General features: G+C 48.5%; 1 protein-coding gene across 3 annotated transcripts in view; it reads left to right on the top strand.

The window, feature by feature from the left end:
• Positions 1 to 19,903, top strand: part of zgc:110158 (uncharacterized protein LOC553590 homolog) — a 54,767-nt gene that overhangs the window by 8,856 nt on the left and 26,008 nt on the right. For all 3 annotated transcript variants that reach the window (XM_048248217.1, XM_048248200.1, XM_048248208.1), the window contains exons 2-4: positions 84 to 156; positions 1,452 to 1,513; positions 5,783 to 5,867. Coding sequence is in view for 2 of the 3 variants with exons in the window: in XM_048248200.1 (XP_048104157.1) it covers positions 84 to 156; positions 1,452 to 1,513; positions 5,783 to 5,867 (220 nt within the window). In the remaining variant the exon portion in view is untranslated. The remainder of the gene's footprint in view (positions 1 to 83; positions 157 to 1,451; positions 1,514 to 5,782; positions 5,868 to 19,903) is intronic.

The following is a 19,903-nucleotide window of genomic DNA, read 5'->3' on the forward strand; positions in this document are numbered from 1 at the left end:
TACAGAGTTAATTCTGCATTTAAAGACCATCACCACGTTTATATTAACTGTCTTCTCTCTCTCCCTCTCTTTGCTTTTTACAGATTAGCTTTATACGTGTACGAGTATCTACTGCATGTTGGAGCCCAGAAATCAGCACAGACGTTCCTATCTGAGGTAAGACCCCCCACCCCCACCCCACACACACCCCCACACACACACACACACACACACACACACACACACACACGCACAAACACAGCTCCCCTCCACGCCCCCTCTCACGTAGTCCACTGATACGCCTGCGCTTCCCGGTGATAAGTGGGTGAATCGGATTACTCCCCCCCAGAGTAGTGTGGACTGGCATGGAATTCACATTCTAATCGAGCCCAGAGGTCAAGAACACTTATGTAATTCAGACAGCCCTCTACTCCATGCTTTTTCCCTTCCTCCCCCTGTCCCTGTGTAAATAGCACAGAACTGATATGTAGTTGAACAGATCACTTGTCTTTCATTAAAAAAATGGAAAGAAATAAAGTAAAGGGTGTTGAGTCATGTCAAATTAATTAACAGTTGACCTGTGCAACAATTGGCCTCTTGTATCCGCCTAACCGGTCTGAAAAGAAAAGTGCAATATTGTGTTGCAGTGTATGAAAGCACACAGATTATGTGTGTGTATTGTGTTTCACATGGGGAAAACCCCAAAGGGCTTTATTGTTGTGCATAGTTCTGTTCTGTTCTTTCTCTCTCTCTGTGTCTGTCTCTGGGTCTCTCTCTATCTAAGCATAATTGCTAACATTGGAACTGTAGTGGCCTTAGCTCGCATCTTGTATACGTACGTCTCTAAAAGCACTAGCACACAAGCAACGCCTTCTCTCCGATTTTTATCTTGGCGGCTGGAAACGTGACTGGATGGAGCTGGCTGATAAAGTGTTCGTAACCTCCAGACCGAATTAAATAACTCACTTTCAATAAAAAAAGATGTGAGGGAAAAAAAGCTGTCCTCTTTATTTGGTCAGTGGTACATTTTCTTGGGTAACCATCCGTGTATAATTCTTCTAATAGGTTAATTTCTCGCCCTTGTGATTCTTAACCCTTGGCGCACGGTTAGTTCAACTCCCTTTCTGCTGATTCTGTGTACTAGTTTATAAGTCACATATCAGCACCCTTATGACGGGTACAGGTGCCACTATGATGCATTAATTTGGATCGATTATGATGCAAAGTATTTAAACACAATATTAAAATAGTTGCTAACGCAGTGGTGATAGTGTGGCACTATGGTGACACTGTAGTGTCCGCAATAAGCTTAAACTGACATTAATACAGACAAGACTGTGAGATCTGGCTATGGCTGTGTTGATGGGGAGTGAGTAGGCACCTCTCCCCGGTCGGCCCCTGTGCTGCTGTGCAGTCCTAGCACTCGTGGCAGGTGTCTATGGGGATCTGACTGTGCCTTTGTCCCCCTGCAGATCCGATGGGAGAAGAACATCACGCTGGGGGAACCCCCAGGATTCCTGCACTCGTGGTGGTGGTAAGTCTGGCTTTTATGTTATTCTTTTTTACGCTTATGATTACATGCTTGTAATGTCTCTCCACAATTTTCCACACCTCTCGAAATGTGTGTATGTATGTATGTATGTGTATGTGTTTATTTGTTTTATGTGTAAAAGATGAGGTAAATGAGCCGTGTGTGTGTGTTCACCAGGCAATCAATATTTCAATGCTCATAATTGGGGTAATCAGACATTTTTATCCCGTTGATAATCAGCCAACTGTGCAAATTCAAGGAGCTCTCTCCTGGCTCTGGTGTGTGTGTGAGAGCTTTTTATGTATTGAATATGCGTGGCTAATTGTAGGTTCCTCTTCTTCTTTTAAACCTAAATATCCCCGGAGTTAACTTCTCCAGGGCTATGTATAAAAGTATCCCAAAGAGAGCAGCTGTTAGCTTTGGCGCTTAGACGTTAGCTAAGCATGCCAAGCCGTTTGCTTAGTGCTGAGCTGGCTGTCGTAAGTCAGAACTGCATGGTAGCAGCTTGACCCACGCTGCTCGCCAAATCATGAGGTCGCAGCCCCTACTCCCAGGGCATGACTACTGCCTGGGGCACAAAGTCGCCCCCTCCTGCCTCTCACCCCTGCTTGCCACCCCTATGCCCCAAACAAAGGGCCCAGATGGCAAGGGAAAGGACCGCCCCAACCCCCTTGTCCCTAACACCCCCCCCCAAATCAACCTTTGTCTGCCGTCCCTCTGCTTTGTTCCAGCCCAAAGAGCACCAAACGGATTAACCCTTCGCATACCAGCCCCCCTCATCCCCATCCTCCCTCCTTTGTTGTAAATGGCCATATCCCCGCCCACCTCTCACCAACTTCACTTCTAGGTCCCTCCCCACTGTCCCCCTGTACGGATCTGATTGGACAAGGTGCCTGAATGATGGGTCATAAGGACAGCAGGGGGTCAGGGGTGGTCAACAGCCCCTGCGTTTGCGGAGGGTCATTTTTTGGGCTGGTGAAGTAAAAGGACATGGAGGAGGAGGGGTAGAAGTGGTCTTTGGAAGATATGCAGGTGGCAGGGAGGGTGTCTTCAGCTGGCTAATCAATGTATCCCCTGCCGTTACGGTCTTAAGGCTCTAGTCTTGAATCTCCGGCAGGTTCGGATCCGCCATGCGGTTCCTCTGTCATTTTTGTCTCCATTTTGTCCCTTACTTAAATGAATCACTGTGGACATCGTGTTTGGCCACTACCAATTGTCACGCTTCGCATTCAGGGCCTTCCTCTTATGTAAGCTACCCTACGTCATACTGAGTGTTGTTGCCCTGGGCTAATTCGGAGGTTGTGTCTGTTGTGCTTCCATGGATATGTAAACTACTCTCCACAGTATCCTGCTGCTTGATTGGAGTAAGAAAACAATGCCTCTGCTTTAGTCACAGCAGTTTCACACTCCCAAGTCGTAGCTTATTGCCCCCATACTGAGTAAGAGCCTATAGCGGACCCCCTTGAGATGAAAATGAGGTAATCCTTGTAGTTACCCACAATTAGCCTCTGCCAGCCGCATAACATTGAGCTGCACCCAGGCTTTGTATGCAGAAAGATGCTTTTGTGACGTCATTGGATGCAGCTGTATGTGTGTGATGGGTGGGTGAGCCAGAGGTCTGATGAAGAGGTGGGCGTGGGGGGTTGTTGTGTGTCAACAATAGTGGCTGGTTGTAGTTCTGGTTCTATGGTCATCAAAAGACTAGGCCCTGTGATTTTCTAGCTCTGGAAGCAGATTTAGATTCAGTGCACAAATCACACACATGATGCAATGTGAACCTGTAACTGACTTTGGATGAAAACAGCAGCTGAATGAAGAAATGAAGGAAGGAGGTGTAGGCGCCACAGATTTGTCGGTCAATGGCCTCTCTCCCATCAGAACTGATACAGTGTGTTTCCTCTGTAAACATGAGTGTGCTGCAGACTCACAATCTGTTGGCTGTAATAACTGGACCGTTTTGCTGCCATCATGTTGTGACGTGTCGGTGGTGTTTGGTGAGCATGATTGACGAGAAGCACAGAAACGGATGGCTGCTGATGTGACGTGAGCTGTCGGCGAGATGTGTTTATGTTTCTCTACCTTCCATGCTTTGTCTGTGTCTTTTCATCTACCTTGCTGTCAGTTTATCTTCTCTCTTCCTTTTTTCAATTTTCTCTGTTTTGCCATTGGAATTAGCAAGGTGGCCTTTCCCTTGGTGCAGGTCACGCGTCTACTTTGCCGACAACAACAAACAATATGCCATGATGAATTCTGCCATTGACACACACGCACGGACACACACGCGCATACATGCGCACAATAACTCATGAGTTGGCACGGGAACCAGACACCTGTGGCGTGTTTGGCTGCTGATGGTGTGTGTGCTGTTATTGTTGAAGGAGGTGATGTGTCTGGCTGGAAGCTGAGCAGCAGAGCTCTGCTCGGAGTCCTCAGTGTCCCCTCCTTGCTTCTACTGTTACATTATACAGGGGCGAGGTTAAGGGCCAACACTAGATAATAAATTACATAGGATCAGGGCTGTAGAACTCGAGTCTGTTTTTTTATGTTCTAGAACTTGTCTTAAGCAACAGTGATCATGTTCAGAATTGGTTTTTATTAGGTCAGAATCCCTCTAGAAAGGCTCAGCATTGACATTGGCCATCTATTAACCTGTACACCTGTATAAACTGCAGCTCTGCATTTGATGCTGCATTGGCCTCTCTTTGTTGTTTTAATATCAAACTTATATTAGTCTTTTACCCACCCTCTGTCTTTATCGTTTCTTCTATCTCTCTGACTTCCTCTCCCTCCCTCTCTCTCTGACTCACTTTCATAGGGTCTTCTCCTCCATTTATTCTCTCTCTCTGCCCAGCCATCATTAAACTGTCTGAATCACTCGCTCACACCTTGTGTTCTTCCACGCTGCGTCAGTGGGCGTGTGGTGTGGTGTGGTGTGGTGGAGGCTCATGCCACTTGCCTTCATTTTATAACCTGCTCCAGAGCAGGACAGAATTGCCCCCGGGCTCTGCTGCCCCCCGTCCCCTCTGCCCCATGCTCTTCTCTCTCTTCCTCTCATCCCCCTCTTTGTATCTCTCTCTATCTTTGTTGTCTCACCATGTTGTGCCTGTTCCTCATGTCTTCTTCTCCTCCCTCCTGTTAAGCCCTGCTCTTTTCATCCATCTCTATGCCTTTTTCTTCTCTGCCTACAACTCTACCTTTCCTTTCTCCCCATCCCTCTTTTTTTCAACATCAGCGGACTGGAATGGATCCTGGAGTCCTGAACCATACCAGATCCGATTCAGAGTGCCCCCCCAAACCCTCTCTCTCTCTCTCTCTCTCTCTCTCTCTCTCTCTCTCTCTCTCTCTCTCTCACTCTCACTCTCAATCTTTTTTGAGACTTCTCCACTTCTCTTGGTACAAGCATACTGGTATTTCCCCATATCCTGCGTTGTTATTGCTCCTGCGGACGGAGTTTGTTTATTCTGTCGAAGCCCATGTTAAAACTCAGTCTCCGCACCAGCAGGTTTCATAACCCCCGACTTTAAAATGGGTCATCCAAGAACAAGAGGCGGTGAGCCACTGTTTTCATTACAACTTCCTGGGATGAAGTTGAGACCCCCCCCCCCCCTTATTTTTTCCCCCTGTTTTTACATTCAAACCGTTTGTGTGAATGCACATGTTTGAGAGTCTGTGCGCCACTAAAACTTCACACCATAACTTTGAGAGATCCTCCCAATCCACTTTTACTTTCTCTTTCTTGCTTTCTTTTTTTTTTCCAAACACGCTTGAGCTGCGATCCTTCTCTCCTGTGTCAGCTCTGCTAGGGCCCTCTTTCACCAGGTTTTATGGGCTATCCACTAAATCGATAGCCAAGGACCAGGAGCAATCCAATTTGGGCCTGTTAAACAGGTGCTTAGTCTGGCCGCAGTAATTAACAGGCCATTTGGAGGGAGGCCCCCGCGGCCCCGGGTGCCCACAGGGGCCACACAGGACTTAATTGAGGAAATCCCGGCTTAATTGATCCGCAGCCCTGCCGCCCTGTGCCAAGTGGGCTGGGAATTACTGCAGCGGCGAGAAGGTTTGAAGCTGTCGTTTGATTGGCAGGAAATTGCTTAGTCAGAGGAGGTCAAGGAGGAGTGATGGGGACTGGGAAGAGGGTCACTATGGCAGGATTGATGATGATGGCGGCGTGTGTGTCTGGCTCATTTGACTTTGAATTGTTTGTGTTTGATGTGAAATTTCTGTGAATAACTGTGTTACTCTATAACTGGCCCTCTCTTCTCTCTGTTGCAGTGTATTCTGGGACTTGTATTGCGCTGCCCCTGACAGACGCGAGACCTGCGAGCATTCCAGCGAGGCCAAGGCCTTCCACGACTATGTGAGTCACCTCCTCCTCATCCTCTGTTTCTTGCTGTGGGTTGCTCGGGTGCTTTTGGGTTTTTGTTGATAGTGGCGGGAGACCAGAGCTCCATTCTCCTGAGGGGAGAAAAGAGGAGGAAACATGATCTCTATTTGATGTGTGTTTTCATGAAGAGCTGATTGAGTCCTCATGCTCATCCATGTTCCGTTCCTGCGGTGGGTAGCTGCTTGTGTATTTTTGGATAGGGCAGCAGGTGGGGGGGGCCTAGCTTCTCCTCTGGACAGTCTGGAACCCTGTTGTCGTGTGTGTGTGTATGTGTGGAGCTGAGCTGACAGTGTGACTGGTCAGAGAAGCAGACGTGGGGAAGCATGGGGTGGTGTACGGCTGATCCCTCTTTCAAAGAGGAGAGATGGGGTGTAGTGCTTGGTGTTTGCCATTTTGGGTTGTGTATGGGATACTTAATGGTGTTAACCATGTTTGTTAAGTGGATGGGAGTGTGGGGTGGGGATGATGGTATTTGCTGTTTGGTTGGTACGATGGTTTGGGTGTTGGGGCATGGGGGGTGGGTGCTCACACAGTTTAGAGAGATAGAAGTGAGTTTAAGTATGTTTACTTTCCGTATGTGTGTGGCCGTTAACCATGTTCTTTTGAGTTCCCTCTGATGGCGAGGCAGCAGAGCTCAGAGCTCAGGCCTCTAAGCCTTTCGCCTGGCGTTGACCCGCGGGCCACGGCCGCCGAGGCCTAATCTGTTTGTTTGGAGCTCTGGAGAGAGTGGAGGAGAGGGACACACTCACACACTTTAGTCTTAGGCCCATCAGATCAGGCACGAAGTGACAGGTGACTAATCTGATGCTTGCTTTTAATTCCTACCAGCAGATTAACAGGTGCAGTGACTGATTTTACACACACACACACACACACACACACACAGAGAGAGCTCTTGTTCTTCCTGAGAACAGTGTGTATCTGGCTGTGAAGAAAGACACTTGAACACCTGAATGATTTTCAGCAGTGATCTACAGCTTGAGCAGGTGTTTGTTTTGGCTCAGTAGGTGCTTTACTTAATGACCAGGCTGTTTATCAGGTCCTTTATCAGGCAGTCACCCACTTCCTGTATCTAGCATGGTATGCTGAGACTTAACAAAATCATGAAGGCGTGTAAGTGCTGTGCACCTCTCCAGAGGACTTTGACAAGATTTGGGAAAGACTTTCATAGTTAAAAATAGTTCAAGAATCTTTCCCAAATCTTGTCAGTCTTCTCATGTATGGGTAGCATAAGCTGAAGGCCATTCAAACCATAGATAGTTGCGAATCAGTCTAACGTCTTTAGTTGAAGCATATGTCCCATGGTGTACCTGTGAAATGTGTTGCCCTTTTTTCAAGCTTGACTCCTTGCTGGTCCTCCTACCACACCACTGCATGTAGGCTCGGTGTGCCGTGTGCCGCGTGCGTTGGTTCTGTTTGCACTCTGCTGATGGCTCCGATGGCTAATGGAAGTATCAGAGTCCCATGTGTAGAAGCGGCAAGAGGCCGTGTTTGACCTGCCTGTTCAAACCCCCAACGCTACCCACCTGTGGGGCCCAGACAGCAAAACGGGAAGTGTGTGTGAGAAAGAGAAAGGGAATCAGAGGTCTGTTGATCTTGTGCTTGAACAGCAGTATTCAGTGTCTATCTGTGGCAAGGACTTTGCGGCCACTAGCGTGTCCTTGGGACTAATGATTTATGATCACACCTCCCCATTCCCTCCACTACTGAGTGAAGTGCCAGTGCTGAGCGGGTGCTGGGGTGCACTAGACCAGGGCCAGGGCCACACACACATGCACACACACACGCGCACGCACACACGCACGCACACACGCACGCACACACACACACACACACACACATGCACAGACCGTATGGGAGAGCTAAGACAGTGAAGAATATTTTTCCAGTGCTGAGGAAGATAATGGAATAGAACCCCCTAATCCTCAAATCCCAGGAATGGTTGAGGGCTAATCCAGCGCTTTTTGTGGGATTGCAGCCTTGGCTCGGCTCCCAGCGCTCGGGGACTCGACACCTTTTAATGCCAACGCCATTCGCTCGCTCGCTCACGCTCTGCTCCTCTTCGCTGTGCTGCACAGCCCTCCTCCTCCTCTTCCTTTTCCTCTTCCTCCTCTTCTCTGTCTGATGTTAAAACCGTGTAATGATCATCAGTCATCCTAAGGATTCAACAGGAGAGTCACTTGCAGTCCTAGGGCCCGCCATCGCTTTAGATTAATAGTCGTAAAGTAAATACAGGCTAATATCCATGTGAGGGTGATGGGATGGCTCACGCAGGCCATAAGTGGTGAACTGCCCTGCGTACTGTATCCCTAGAGTGACCGGAGAGGCTCAGTAGTGAGCGAACAGCAGTGTCTGCTCCATGGTGTAGGCTAGTCTGACCTAGAGACTGGGCATCAGAATGGAAGAGAACATAGCTACTGTGTCCACTCCTCCGAGATCATCCAGCAGCACTGCTCAGGCGCTCACGGCGGCCAGGCTACTTTCTCCTCTCCCATCAGCAGGTTCTCTGATCGGAGCAGGAGCTGGTTACCCTTGAGGTGCGGCGGTCAGAGAGCCACTTGGTGGGGTTGGTGGTTTTGGTGGAGGAGTGTTGCCAGATCGGCTTCTGCCAGTAGTACCCCACTGCTGCAACAGAACAAGGCTGGAGCAGCAGGAGAGATGCCTCTGGAGGATGTGGTGGTGTTATGCTTGTTGCTTCTCGAATTCTTGAATGTCTGTCAGCCATTTGTTTACATGCACGCATCTCTCTCTCTCTCTCTCTCTCTCTCTCTCTCTCTCTCTCTCTCTCTCTCCTCTCTCTCTCTCTCTCTCTCCCTCTCTTGCTGTTACTATTTTCCTCCCTCCTCTTCTTTCTCGCACTAGCCCTCTCTCACCACCTCTCCTACATTATTTCTGTCTCTTGTCATTCTCCCACCATACTGTATTCTCTCTCTCTCTCTCTCTCATATCCCCTCCCTCTCTCTCTCATATCCCCTCCCTCCCTTCTCTCTCTCTCTCTCTCTCTCTCTCATCCCCTCCCTCCCTTCTTCTCTCTCCCTGGGGAAGATTGATTGGGTAATCTGGCTCTTTACCCATGATGCCCGGTCTGCTGGCTGGCTCGGGGGAAGGAGAGAAGAGGAGTGCGGGCAGCATGACGACGCACTGGAATCATAATAGTGGAGGAAGACATAAACACAGAGAGGAGGGGATGGAGGGAGAGCAAACGAGAGCTGGAGAAAGGGGGGGGAGAGGGAGTGTGGTGGTGGAGAGAAAACGAGAAGGGGGAGGGAGGGAAAGAGAGGAAGACGGGAGGAGAGGAGAGAGAGAAAGAGGAGGAGGGAGGGAGGGAGGGAGGGAGAGAGGTGGGGTGAGCTAGAGGGGAAGAGGGAGGTAGAGAGGGGTGGGTGAAAAGGGAGAGCGAGCGGGGGAGATTTATTATGAGGACTGCGTTAAGGATCTGCATAAAGACGCCCACAGTCACCTCCACCCCAGCAGCCCTCCCTTATCTTCATTTCTCTCCGCCGCGCTCCCCCTCTTCGCCACCAGCTTCTCTTTCGCTGCTGCACTCTCTGCATCCCTCGCTTTCTGTGCATAATTCCCCCTCATATGAACACTCCCTGCTCTGCGTCCACTCCACCCAGGTGTGTGTGTGTGGCCAGCTTCCCCAGTGGGCTCCAACTGTGGTGGGTTACAGGCTGTTTGTTGTGCCTTGCCTGCGTGCCATAGTGTGTGTGCGAGCATGTGCGTGTGTGTGTGTGTGAATGGCATGGGTGATGAGAACTGTGTGTTTGTAGTGTGTTGGTGTGTCTTCTCTCTGTGTGGATAGTGTGTGTTTGTCTTTGGCTGTATGTTGCCTTCCAAGCTCCAGCAGTCATGGAGTTAACAGCTCTTTGTGTTTGTTAGTGGCTTCATCCCCGGCAGGCTTCTGGGCATGCTCAGTGGAGGCAGGCGGCCGTGGTTAATATTTGATCCAGGCGCAGTGGAGGAGAGTGGGGGTGGGGAGAGGGATCGAGGTGTGTGTGTGTGTGTGTGTGTATGGGGGGGTAGGGGGCCCCAGAGAAGGGGATTGGGAGGGTTTTCACTGGTACTGAAGTTCCTCCTAAACAGGCTTTGTGTGTATCTGTCTGTTCATGCTTGTGTGGTGCTTGATGCCACCACGCATTCCAATACATTTAGGTCCAATGAAGAGGGGTGTGTGACTGTGTGGAGCGCATCACTGCATGGCTGTAAAGGAGAGTCGAGATGCTTTTGTGTGTGTTCTTAATACAACACAGACTTTGTTGGGATTTTATTTTCAGATTAATGACCCCAAATTCGTCACAGGGATTGCCTCCCCGCAGCATCTGTCAGTGTGTTGGCGACCATAATGTCAAACAAGCGGGGCCTAGCTAAGACGATCCCCAAACAGTGCACACTCCCCCGGTTTAGGCTCCATTTCACTATTCCAACTTCTGGAAGACGGAGGGTGGAATATCCACATGGCCCCTGAAGAAACAGGATTTCCTTACGAGGGGGAGGATGAAGTGAATGCTTATCCCCCACCTCTGCATCAGGCGGTAGTGAAGGTGGTGTTAATGACTTGTTTATGATTAGTTTATGTGTCTGTGAATAGCCAGTGTGTGTGTGTAGTAGGAGTTTAGTTAGCATAGGCAGCACATAAGTGATGTGATTATGTGTGAGGCCCTTCCTGTGTGTCCTGGATGTGGTTAACTAGAGCAGAGCTGGAGATGATCTAAGCAGGGAGGGGAAGAGCAATAGGCTTACAGCCTCCTGTGTGACACCGCTCACTCTTTCCTTACTTTCTCTCCTCCGCCCTCTGATCTCTCCATTCCTGGCTTCTGACACCGGCTGCATCTCCCACTGAAAAACTGAATTCTCAATGTCTTTTACATTATGCCCCTGTTTCATACACTTCTCCAGTCAATGCTTTGTCTTATAACCCCCCTCAGCCCACTCCACTGTCTCATTTTCTCTTTTTCTCTCTCCATCGTATGTGATCTCCTCTTTCACTCTCTCACTCACTCACTCACTCACTCACTCACTCACTCCCTCCCACAAACTTCTACCTCTCTCTCTTCCATGGACCAGTCCCTGTTGCTTTACCCTGAAGTAAAGCACCCCCCCACCCACTCTGTTTATCTCTCTTTTCTCTTTCTTTCTGTGCTCCCTTCTTTGTCTACCTCCTCCTCTCCGGGTGCTTGAGCTGTGTTGGCAGGCGCTGTTGGCAGCTCGGGCTCTTGGCATCCTGGGCGTCTTGTGCTGTTGTACGCCCTCGCTTGAGAGGGGGCTTGCCAGCGCCTCGCCAGCCTCAAGTACCAGCTGGGCATGCAGCGAGAAGAGAAAAAAAAAAAAACAGCACCAAAATACATGGACACCCTCAGAAAGCGTCTTGTATCTGTGTGTCTGGGTTTTGGGGAGAGGGGGGTATGGGATTTGGTGGGAGTGTGTTTGTGTGTGCATGTTTGGGTCTGAGTGTGTACGTTTCTGTGTGTGTGTGCGTGCACTCAACAGGCTGGCTTTGGCTGTGTTACCAAACATTTCATCTGCATCCCCCTCGAATCTCTCCATCGTCTCCTGATGACTTGTTGGTTCTCTCTCCTGCCTCACAGGTTAACATCTCCTCACAATCACACCTCAAAGACCTCTCCACTCTGACCATAGTTCAGGATAATCTCAGAGTGCTTGTCCAGTCCAGGAGCATTTGGTTGACTCGCAGCTTCTCACCTGAAATGGGCTACATGCTCTTGTTCTTTCATCAATTTGTTTGTTTTTTGAATGGGGCTTGGGGTCAGACGGTTGCAGTGAGAAGATCTCAGAAGTGTTTAACAGGAGGAGAAACAAAAGAAGAAAGTAGTTTGGAGAGGGAGATGACTGACAGATAAAGAGGCTTGCTGTTCATTGGTTATCGATAATATAAGGTTTCAGTCAAGACGAGTAAAGAGAACATGTGGAGAAACATGCATGCTTCAAACGATCTCTCTCTCTCACACACACACACACACACACACACACACACACACACATTAACGCTATACATATGAACTTCATACATTGTCCAACTGGGCATGCTGTTATGGGCCTTGTTGCCCATCACCGCACTCTGCTGCTGCACTCTGGCATCACACACTCTCACACACACACACACACACGACTCACACACGACTCACACACACAACTCACAACACACTCATTCTGAGGGCTGCAATGTGGCAGTATGCTGTTGGCAGGGCCAGTGTTGAGGGGGAAGTGCACAGCAGCTCACCCGAGTCTTTATGTGTGTCTGGGGTGCAGTTCCAGTCAGGAACTCTAATGCTCCGTGATGACTGTTTTTATGTCATCAGCTCCTTATTTCTCTCCCACTCCACTCCACACCAAACACAACACACACTTTCTGCACTTACACGTGTGTTGGTGGGTTGTTGTGTGTGCATCTGTCAGAGAGTGTGTGTGTGTGTTCCACCTGCACCTGGTCTTTGATTCTGTGTGTGTGTGTGGTCGGTCATAGTCCCCAGGTAGACTTGATGTGGTGGCATTTCACGCATCTGGTTGGCAGGGCATCTAAATGAGGTGTTTAGCTCACTACAGAAATACTGACCCAGAAGTGCCTCAAAATGGCGTGTGTGTGCGTCTGTCTCTGCTGAACAGAGAATGTATATTGATTGTGGGCAGAGCTATGTTTGTAGATGTGTTTATGAGGTTGGTGTGTACGTGTGTGAGGGAGAGAGAGCAAGACAGAGACTGTTCGACCACACACACACATACACACACACACACTGGATAGCAGAGTGGTGTGAAGGATTCTCATTTACATTCAGCACCACACTGAAGCCTACCTCATCACCGTCTCCTTGACCCTCTGTCCCCTAGCCTGGGGTGTGTGTGTGTGTGTGTGTGTGTGTGCGTGCGCAGGAGGAGGGAGCAGGTCTCTGTATGGCACGGCTGGTGAGAAGAGTGCAGGTATTTGACTGTTCAGCAGACGGTGCACATTCTGCTCTCACACGGAAATGCACTCCCATCATTTTTTTTCTTGTCTCGTGTCACATTTTTCATGCCTGTATGAAGTCCCCTACATAGGTCCTCATCACTATGGGACACTGGCCACTGCACCCAGGGTGGGTGTTTGTTTGTGTGTGTGTGTCGGAAGGTGGACATGAGGCGACAGACACCAAGAGGGAAAATTGTCTGGCTGTAGTGCTTTCTGTGATGGAGCTACTGTATAGATTGGGTGCTAAACTGAAATGAATTAGATCAAAGATGTAGGCTAAACAAATGGATTCAAAAATGACTAGTTTGGATTATGTTATCATGTTTATGTTATTGATGCACAGTATGTTTCTGTATGTGATCTAGATATCGTAAAACCACCAATTACCGCCCCTTTCGTTCGAAAAATTCTAAAACAACAACCTTACATTTTTCAGTAGCCAAAGGTATGTAGATTTGAACCATGCTCAGAGTTTAGTGCCGGGCTGGTGGATGCTTATTTCCGCCCTTTCCACTGGAGCTCCAAGCGGAGTTCTACACGCAGCCTCACAGCGCTGTTTACAGCTCTTCGAGTCACGGTAAAATCGTAGCTCATTTTTGGTACATAGCTAATTTAGATACACTTATGGTGTGGGTACTTGCGTTTCTTTAGGAATCCGCCATCTTGGTTTGTATAGAAATGAATATTAAGTGACTCATACACGTAGGAGAGCGGAAACAGGGGACGGGCGGTTATAGGTGGCGTTCCTATATCTGTGTAAATTTTGGCATGTGACTACTGAAGCTGGTGTGGTTGTTAATGCTTCGGTCAGTAAGTGTTGCTGTTGTCTCAGAGCTGGGTTATGTTATGGATATCTGCTCCCAGTCAGGCTCTCCTCTACCAGACACACACAGTCCCACTCTGCAGCTGCCGTCTGCTGTCTGACCCAGAGACGTGTGTGTGTGTGTGTGTGTGGGAGATAAGAGAGAGTGTATATTTGTGTGTGTGTAAGAAATTGTATGTGAAGGGAAGTGAGTATGTGCTTAGCCCTGTGTGTGTGTGTGTGTGTGTCTGTGTGTGTGCGCGCGCACGCATGCATATGCATGTGTCCTCAGACAGAATAATTCATGAGCGGCAGTCCCAGCGTTACGGGAGTGCTAATAGAACTCGTGTTGGGCCTCATCACACAGCCCCACTCTCATACTGCTGTCACTTTAATCAATGGCACCATTGACGAGGCTAACCTTTGAGCCAGCCCAACACACACAGGCCTCTGCCCCACCACACTTTTCTCCCCTTGACTTGTGTGTGTGTGTCCGTGTCCGTGTCCGTGTGTGTGTGTACAGTTCAGGCCCACAAATGGGTGTTGTGTTGGACGAAGAGAAGGCACATCTTCACTGGACACACACCAGGGCTTAAATTTCACTGCGGGATTGCGGGTATTGCGCATAATTTGTTCAAGTCCCGCAACTCTAGCCATCATAATGCGAGAAATTCCCGCATACACTTTTACAGCCTGTCTGATGACGTTAATATAGCCTAATCATTAAGTGGCGAGTTGAATTGAACATAGCCTCATGCAGGCTTTACACACGGAGAGAGAGAGAGAGAGAACCACTTTGGCGCTTACGCCGAAGGCTACGCTTCACCATGGCAAACTTTACATCTGGAAAGAGCTCCTTGGTAACGATCCTGCTAGCTCAGGTCACGTCAACACTTGATCCCAGAAAGATTGTCTTCGACATGTTAGTTTTTGAACATTTATTGTATCTAATGACATAGAAAACATAATAATTTGCATACACATACCGCGACTATGCACAACTTTTATTCACTAGCGACTATAGGTTAGACCCGGCACATCCGGGGAACTTGACTCGTGACAAAGCGTTCCGCCCTTTCGGGGAAAACAAACAACCCCTCTCATTAACTCCAACGCAAATTAGGGTCAATAAGCGTGAATTCGTACAGAAATCGCGAGGAGTAAATAATAACAAAAAATACCACAAATCAATATGACCACTCAATACATAACCACTTTGCGGTCGTTGACCGTGAAAGATACCTACAAAAGCTTAATTCAATTAATATAAAAACATGTCCCTTCAGTCTCCGAAGTGAGAGTGGTGCAACAACCCCACTCAGTGACCAGAAGTGTCATCACGGTCTTCTCTTCTTATGGCTTGTAGCCATAATTTTTCTTCTGTCAGGATTTTTTGAGGACATGGTAGGCAAAAGAAACTCAGGGGAGGGGTTCTTAGCTGTGTGGTTGGTACATGTCTACCCGGTTCACTCTGGCTTGTTCTGAGGGAATGTTTTCCCCCCTCAAAAGGGGCATGGCTAAACAACCTGCTCTGTGTGACGCTGGTCCGGTTGTAAGTATAGCCTAAAACCGTCAGGTTGAAGGGGGCTAATTACTCCATAGAATTACTCTCCACGTATTTTCTTAAAGTGACAGGCACTCAATTACACCTACTCATCAGCAATGTGCACTCAATTGGACCTACACACCACATTAAAGATATGCCTAAGTGTTATAGGTTAAAACGTCAATATAGAGGCATTCCTAAATATGTTTAGCTACTAGTAATTACTAGTAAAATGCTAAATGCATTATTAAATAAATACACTCTATTTGAATTCAAAAATAAATGATAGAAACATATCACATAAGCTATCATTTTCAGTGTGTATTTGTGTGTGTGGAGAGAGTCAAGCAGAATCTAGGATGTCCACTGTTGTGAATGATCCCACTACAGTATATATTACTGATGACGTCAGGGTGGTGGGGGCCCCAAAATCAAACACTTTTTAAAAAAAAGTATCGAAGTATTGAAATCGCAATTCTTGACTTGGTATCAGAATCGACCCCCCCCCCCAAATTGTGTAAATCCCCCCTACATGAATAACCTAAGGGGGGAATTCCCCCCCATTTTGAAAAATGAATTTTAAGCCCTGCACACTGCCCACATGCATGCACAGCACGCACAAAGGAAAGCACAAACACATAGAGAAGAACATACCCTTCATTTGGTGTCCATGGAAACCCCCTCATGTGCTGTGCCCTCATGTGCTGGTGCTCTCTCCCCTTTCTGACCTCGGCATGTGCCTATGGTTCTGTTATCCTGTCGTGAAATTCCTCAGCCCTGGCAAGGCCACAACACACACACACACACACACACAGATGTTCATGCCATGCCACAAAGTGAGTCGTGACTGACTGCCCAGATTTATCGTGTTATGTGTGTGAGTGAGATGGGGAGGGATGGACGATATAGAGAGGATAGGCGGTTAAACTGGCCTCTGTTAGGAGTTTGTGTGGCTGGCTTCGCCTCTCCTCACTGTCAACTTTTTAAAGGCCCGCAGAGAAGCACAAACTGAAACCGAAAGACTGGAGTCGAAGGCCGCAGCTTCAAGTGGCCCCTCACAGCCCCAGCTCTCACACCAGAACAGAACAGCCCTCTCCAGTCCAGACATCACCTCCGGGCTCTTTCAGCCACAGCCCATTCAGAGCTCCCCTTGGCCTCCCGGTCTTGTGTCATTCACTATCTGAGCCCTGAAAGCACTCCAAAAGGGAGCTGTTTTGGTGGCGGCAGGAGTGTTCAGCAGGCCTTTTTAAGTCGTATCGACCTGAACCATTTAGTTTCCAGGACCACTACAAAAGGTTGCGGTGTTGATCAATTGCCCCTGAATGTGAGCTCCCTCCGTGCGATAGGCCATTGACTGGCAGCAGCCAGTAGTCCGTCCAATCGCTCGTCTTCGCTGGAGCTGATTAATTATTCATGGAGCCCGACGGCCTGTCAGAGTTCCTGCTGCCCTCCCGGCAGGGCTGCTGAGCGGGTCGTGCCAAAACACGGACGCCATGCAGAGCCACATGCACCTATCTGACCGCCTGCCTGTTTGGCCAGCCAGACGGGGCAGTAAATCCAGCAGCCACCGCCTTTGATGTCCAGCTATTGGTCTTCTCATTAGTCCACCTACTGGATAGTCATCCCACTGGTCCAGCTGCTACTGATCTACTCAGTAGTAGACTCTACTGCGAGAAGTTCAAACTTTAAAAAAAAAAAAAAAATCTCTCTCTCTCTCCCTCTCTCTCCTTCCTCTATCTATCTATATATATCTATATCTATATATATATATATATATATATATATATATATATATATATATATATATATATATATATATATATATATATATATATATATATATATATAAATATAAATATAAATATAAATATAAATAATTACTTGCCCTGTATCAGGTTCCTGTTGGCTTGTTTGCAGTTTGGTACCCTAGTGTGGCAGGCGTGGGATGCTGGTAGTGGAACTGCTTTGGTCAGTGCGGGTGGAGAGCTGGCGAGTATTGTGCTGCGTCCGTGTTATTCATTCATGCTGGAGTAAGGGGCTGTGCTGGGCCGTGCTGGGCTGCACTGGTGTTTGCGCTGTCAATGCAGAAGAACCTTTCCTCCTTTTGTAATGCCTTTTTAGTCCCTAAACATCTCTAAATGCTATGAATTCAGTGATTAAGTAATGCCCTCTAACTCCCCTGTTTTGTCAGGCTGTCTGTCCATCTTGCTGCATCTGTCCATGCCTCTGCCCTGCTCTCTTACCACCTGACCAGCCCACCAGCTGGTTACTTATTTTCTGTAGCTGTATCTGCTGAGAGTGAGGAGTAGAGATGGAGGAAGAGAAAAGAGGGGGGAGGGGGGAGAGGAGAGTGTGAGGCAGAGAACAGCTGTGTGTGTGTGTGTGAGTGAGAGAGAGAAAGAAAGAATGTTTGAAGCATGTTCTCTTTACTTGTCTTGACTGAAACCTGGGAGAGAGAGGTGAAGGAGGCAGGAGTGAAGGGAAAGAGACCGAGGGAGGGAGAGATTGTCAGAGCTTTACGAGGCACCACCACATTGCCTGTGTCTCTCTAGGCACAGCAGAGCCTCCTCCTCTCTCACTCTCACTCTCTCTCAGTGCCTCTCTCTCTCACTCTCTCTCAGTGCCTGTGTGCTCAGTGCTCTCACTCCGGCTGGTTCCTTCTCACACACTTATTTGTCCTCTTTCACTTTCACTCTCTCCCTCATTCATCTCTATTTCTCTCGTCTGTCTGGCTGTTTTGCCTTTTTTGTAACTTAAAAGTAGTCACGGCTGTTCACTGTGTGTGTGTGTGTGTGTGTGTGTGTGTGTGTGTGTGTGTGTGTGTGGTGTGTGTGTGTGAGCGCTATTGATGAATTCTTCTACGCTCAGATTTTTCACCCTCTTTGTATACTGTACTCACAGGCAGTGAGGTGCATGGGCGGACAAGTACCCCACACACAGACTCAAACACAGACTCTGAGTTGAGGACGAGGAGGTGAAAAGCAAGCGGATTACAAAGCCAGTTTAATCTAGCCGAGCCGCCCAGGGATTTCTCTCGCCTCCTCGCACATCTCCCATGATGCTTAGGGAGAAGGTGCAGGAGCTGTGCTGATTGGTCCAGGCCCTGACGAGAGATGGCATGGCCAGACCAAGATGAAATTCTCCCTCAACACACACACACACACACACACACAAACCACCTCCATATAATATTTGAATGTTTCCGAAGTGAAGTCTGATTTGTGTTCTGCTTGAAAAGTCTACCATCATAGCATGTCTGATGTCTGCCTCCCCCTCTCTCCATTTGTGTTCCAGAAAGATGTTTTGTTGCCTCATTGTCTAAACAGTGCAGCTCCGATGGATTCACATCTCATCGGTGTGAAGGCTGTGTCTTGTCTGTGAAACCTGTGAGCAGGCTATAGCATCTTGCTCTGTAGAGTTGCAGTATTGGAGTATTAGGAGAAGACCAGCGATGGTTTGGTGGTAGTGATGAGGTTTGGGGGTTTTCTCGCTGCTGATCAGTAGCTTATGTGGAGTGCAGGGAGTATGGCACATGACTCACTGGTAGGAGCTACTGTAGGGTTAATGCTTTATCTTAACATGTTTTGGTGTCGTCATGTTTACATACGTCATACTTACAGGTGATAAAGACTTTGGTCATCATTCCCTTTAAACTGACTGTCAGTATCAGTGTTTTTGTATTTCTGCAGTAGAAGTCTTATCTTTCTCACTGCTTCTTCCTTTGCCTCACACCCTCGCTCTTTGTATCTTCTGCCTCCCTCTCTCACTCTCACTTCATCTCTCTCTCTCTCGCTCTTTCCCTCCCTTCCTTCCACCGTCTCTCTCTCTCCATATTTTCTCCATCCCTCGTTCTCTTTCCTTCTCTCTCTCTCTCTCTCTCTCTCTCTCTCTCTCTCTCTCTCTCTCTCTCTCTCTCTCTCTCTCTCTCTCTCTCTCTCTTGATCCGGGATGCCTGGGGGACAGAGTGCAGACAGGACCCATCACCATGGCAACAGCTTCTGCAAGCTGCTGACACCCATCCCCTACTGGAGAGGCTGTGGGGGAGGGCGAGAGAGAGAGGGAGGGAGAGGGCAAGAGCAGAAATGAGGGGAGGAAAAGGAGGGGGGGTAGAGACGGAGAGGGATATGGGGAATGAGGGAGATGCTGAGACATGGGAAGAGCGGGCGGGATGAGAGAGGGACTGAGAGGAAGGAGGGAGAGAGGAGAGAGGGACTGGGAGATAGAGGGAGAGAGAGGGACTGAGAGGAAAGGGAGAGAGAGGAGAGAGAGGTAGAGAGGTAGAGGGGTGAGGGGGTGGAATGACCCTCTCCTCCTGGGACACTGGCCTTCTCACTCGCAGAATTAGCATAACAGAACAGAGGGAAGGCTGGGATTTTAAAGGTGTGTGTGTGCGTGTTTGGTGTGTGCGCATGCAGGCAAGTGTGTCTCTTTGTGTATTTGTGAGTGAGTGTGTGCATGGGCAGAGAAGGAGGGAAAGATCCAGAGAGAGGGAAAGAGAGAGAGAGAGAGAGAGAGAGATAAAGAGAAACCGAGAGAAAGAGAGAGAGAGAGAAGGAAGGAAGGAAAGAAAGAGGGGGTAGATCTCTCCCCTGGGTCTTAGACTCTTTCCACATTCTAGGTCAGCTCATCGCCTGGAGGTCTGCACTGTCATTGTCTGGCTTCTTTTCTCTTCCCCCCTTCTTAAACTTATCATTAGA

Source organism: Alosa alosa, chromosome 1, assembly GCF_017589495.1.
Source record: "Alosa alosa isolate M-15738 ecotype Scorff River chromosome 1, AALO_Geno_1.1, whole genome shotgun sequence".
NCBI classification, from domain to species: Eukaryota; Metazoa; Chordata; class Actinopteri; order Clupeiformes; family Clupeidae; genus Alosa; species Alosa alosa.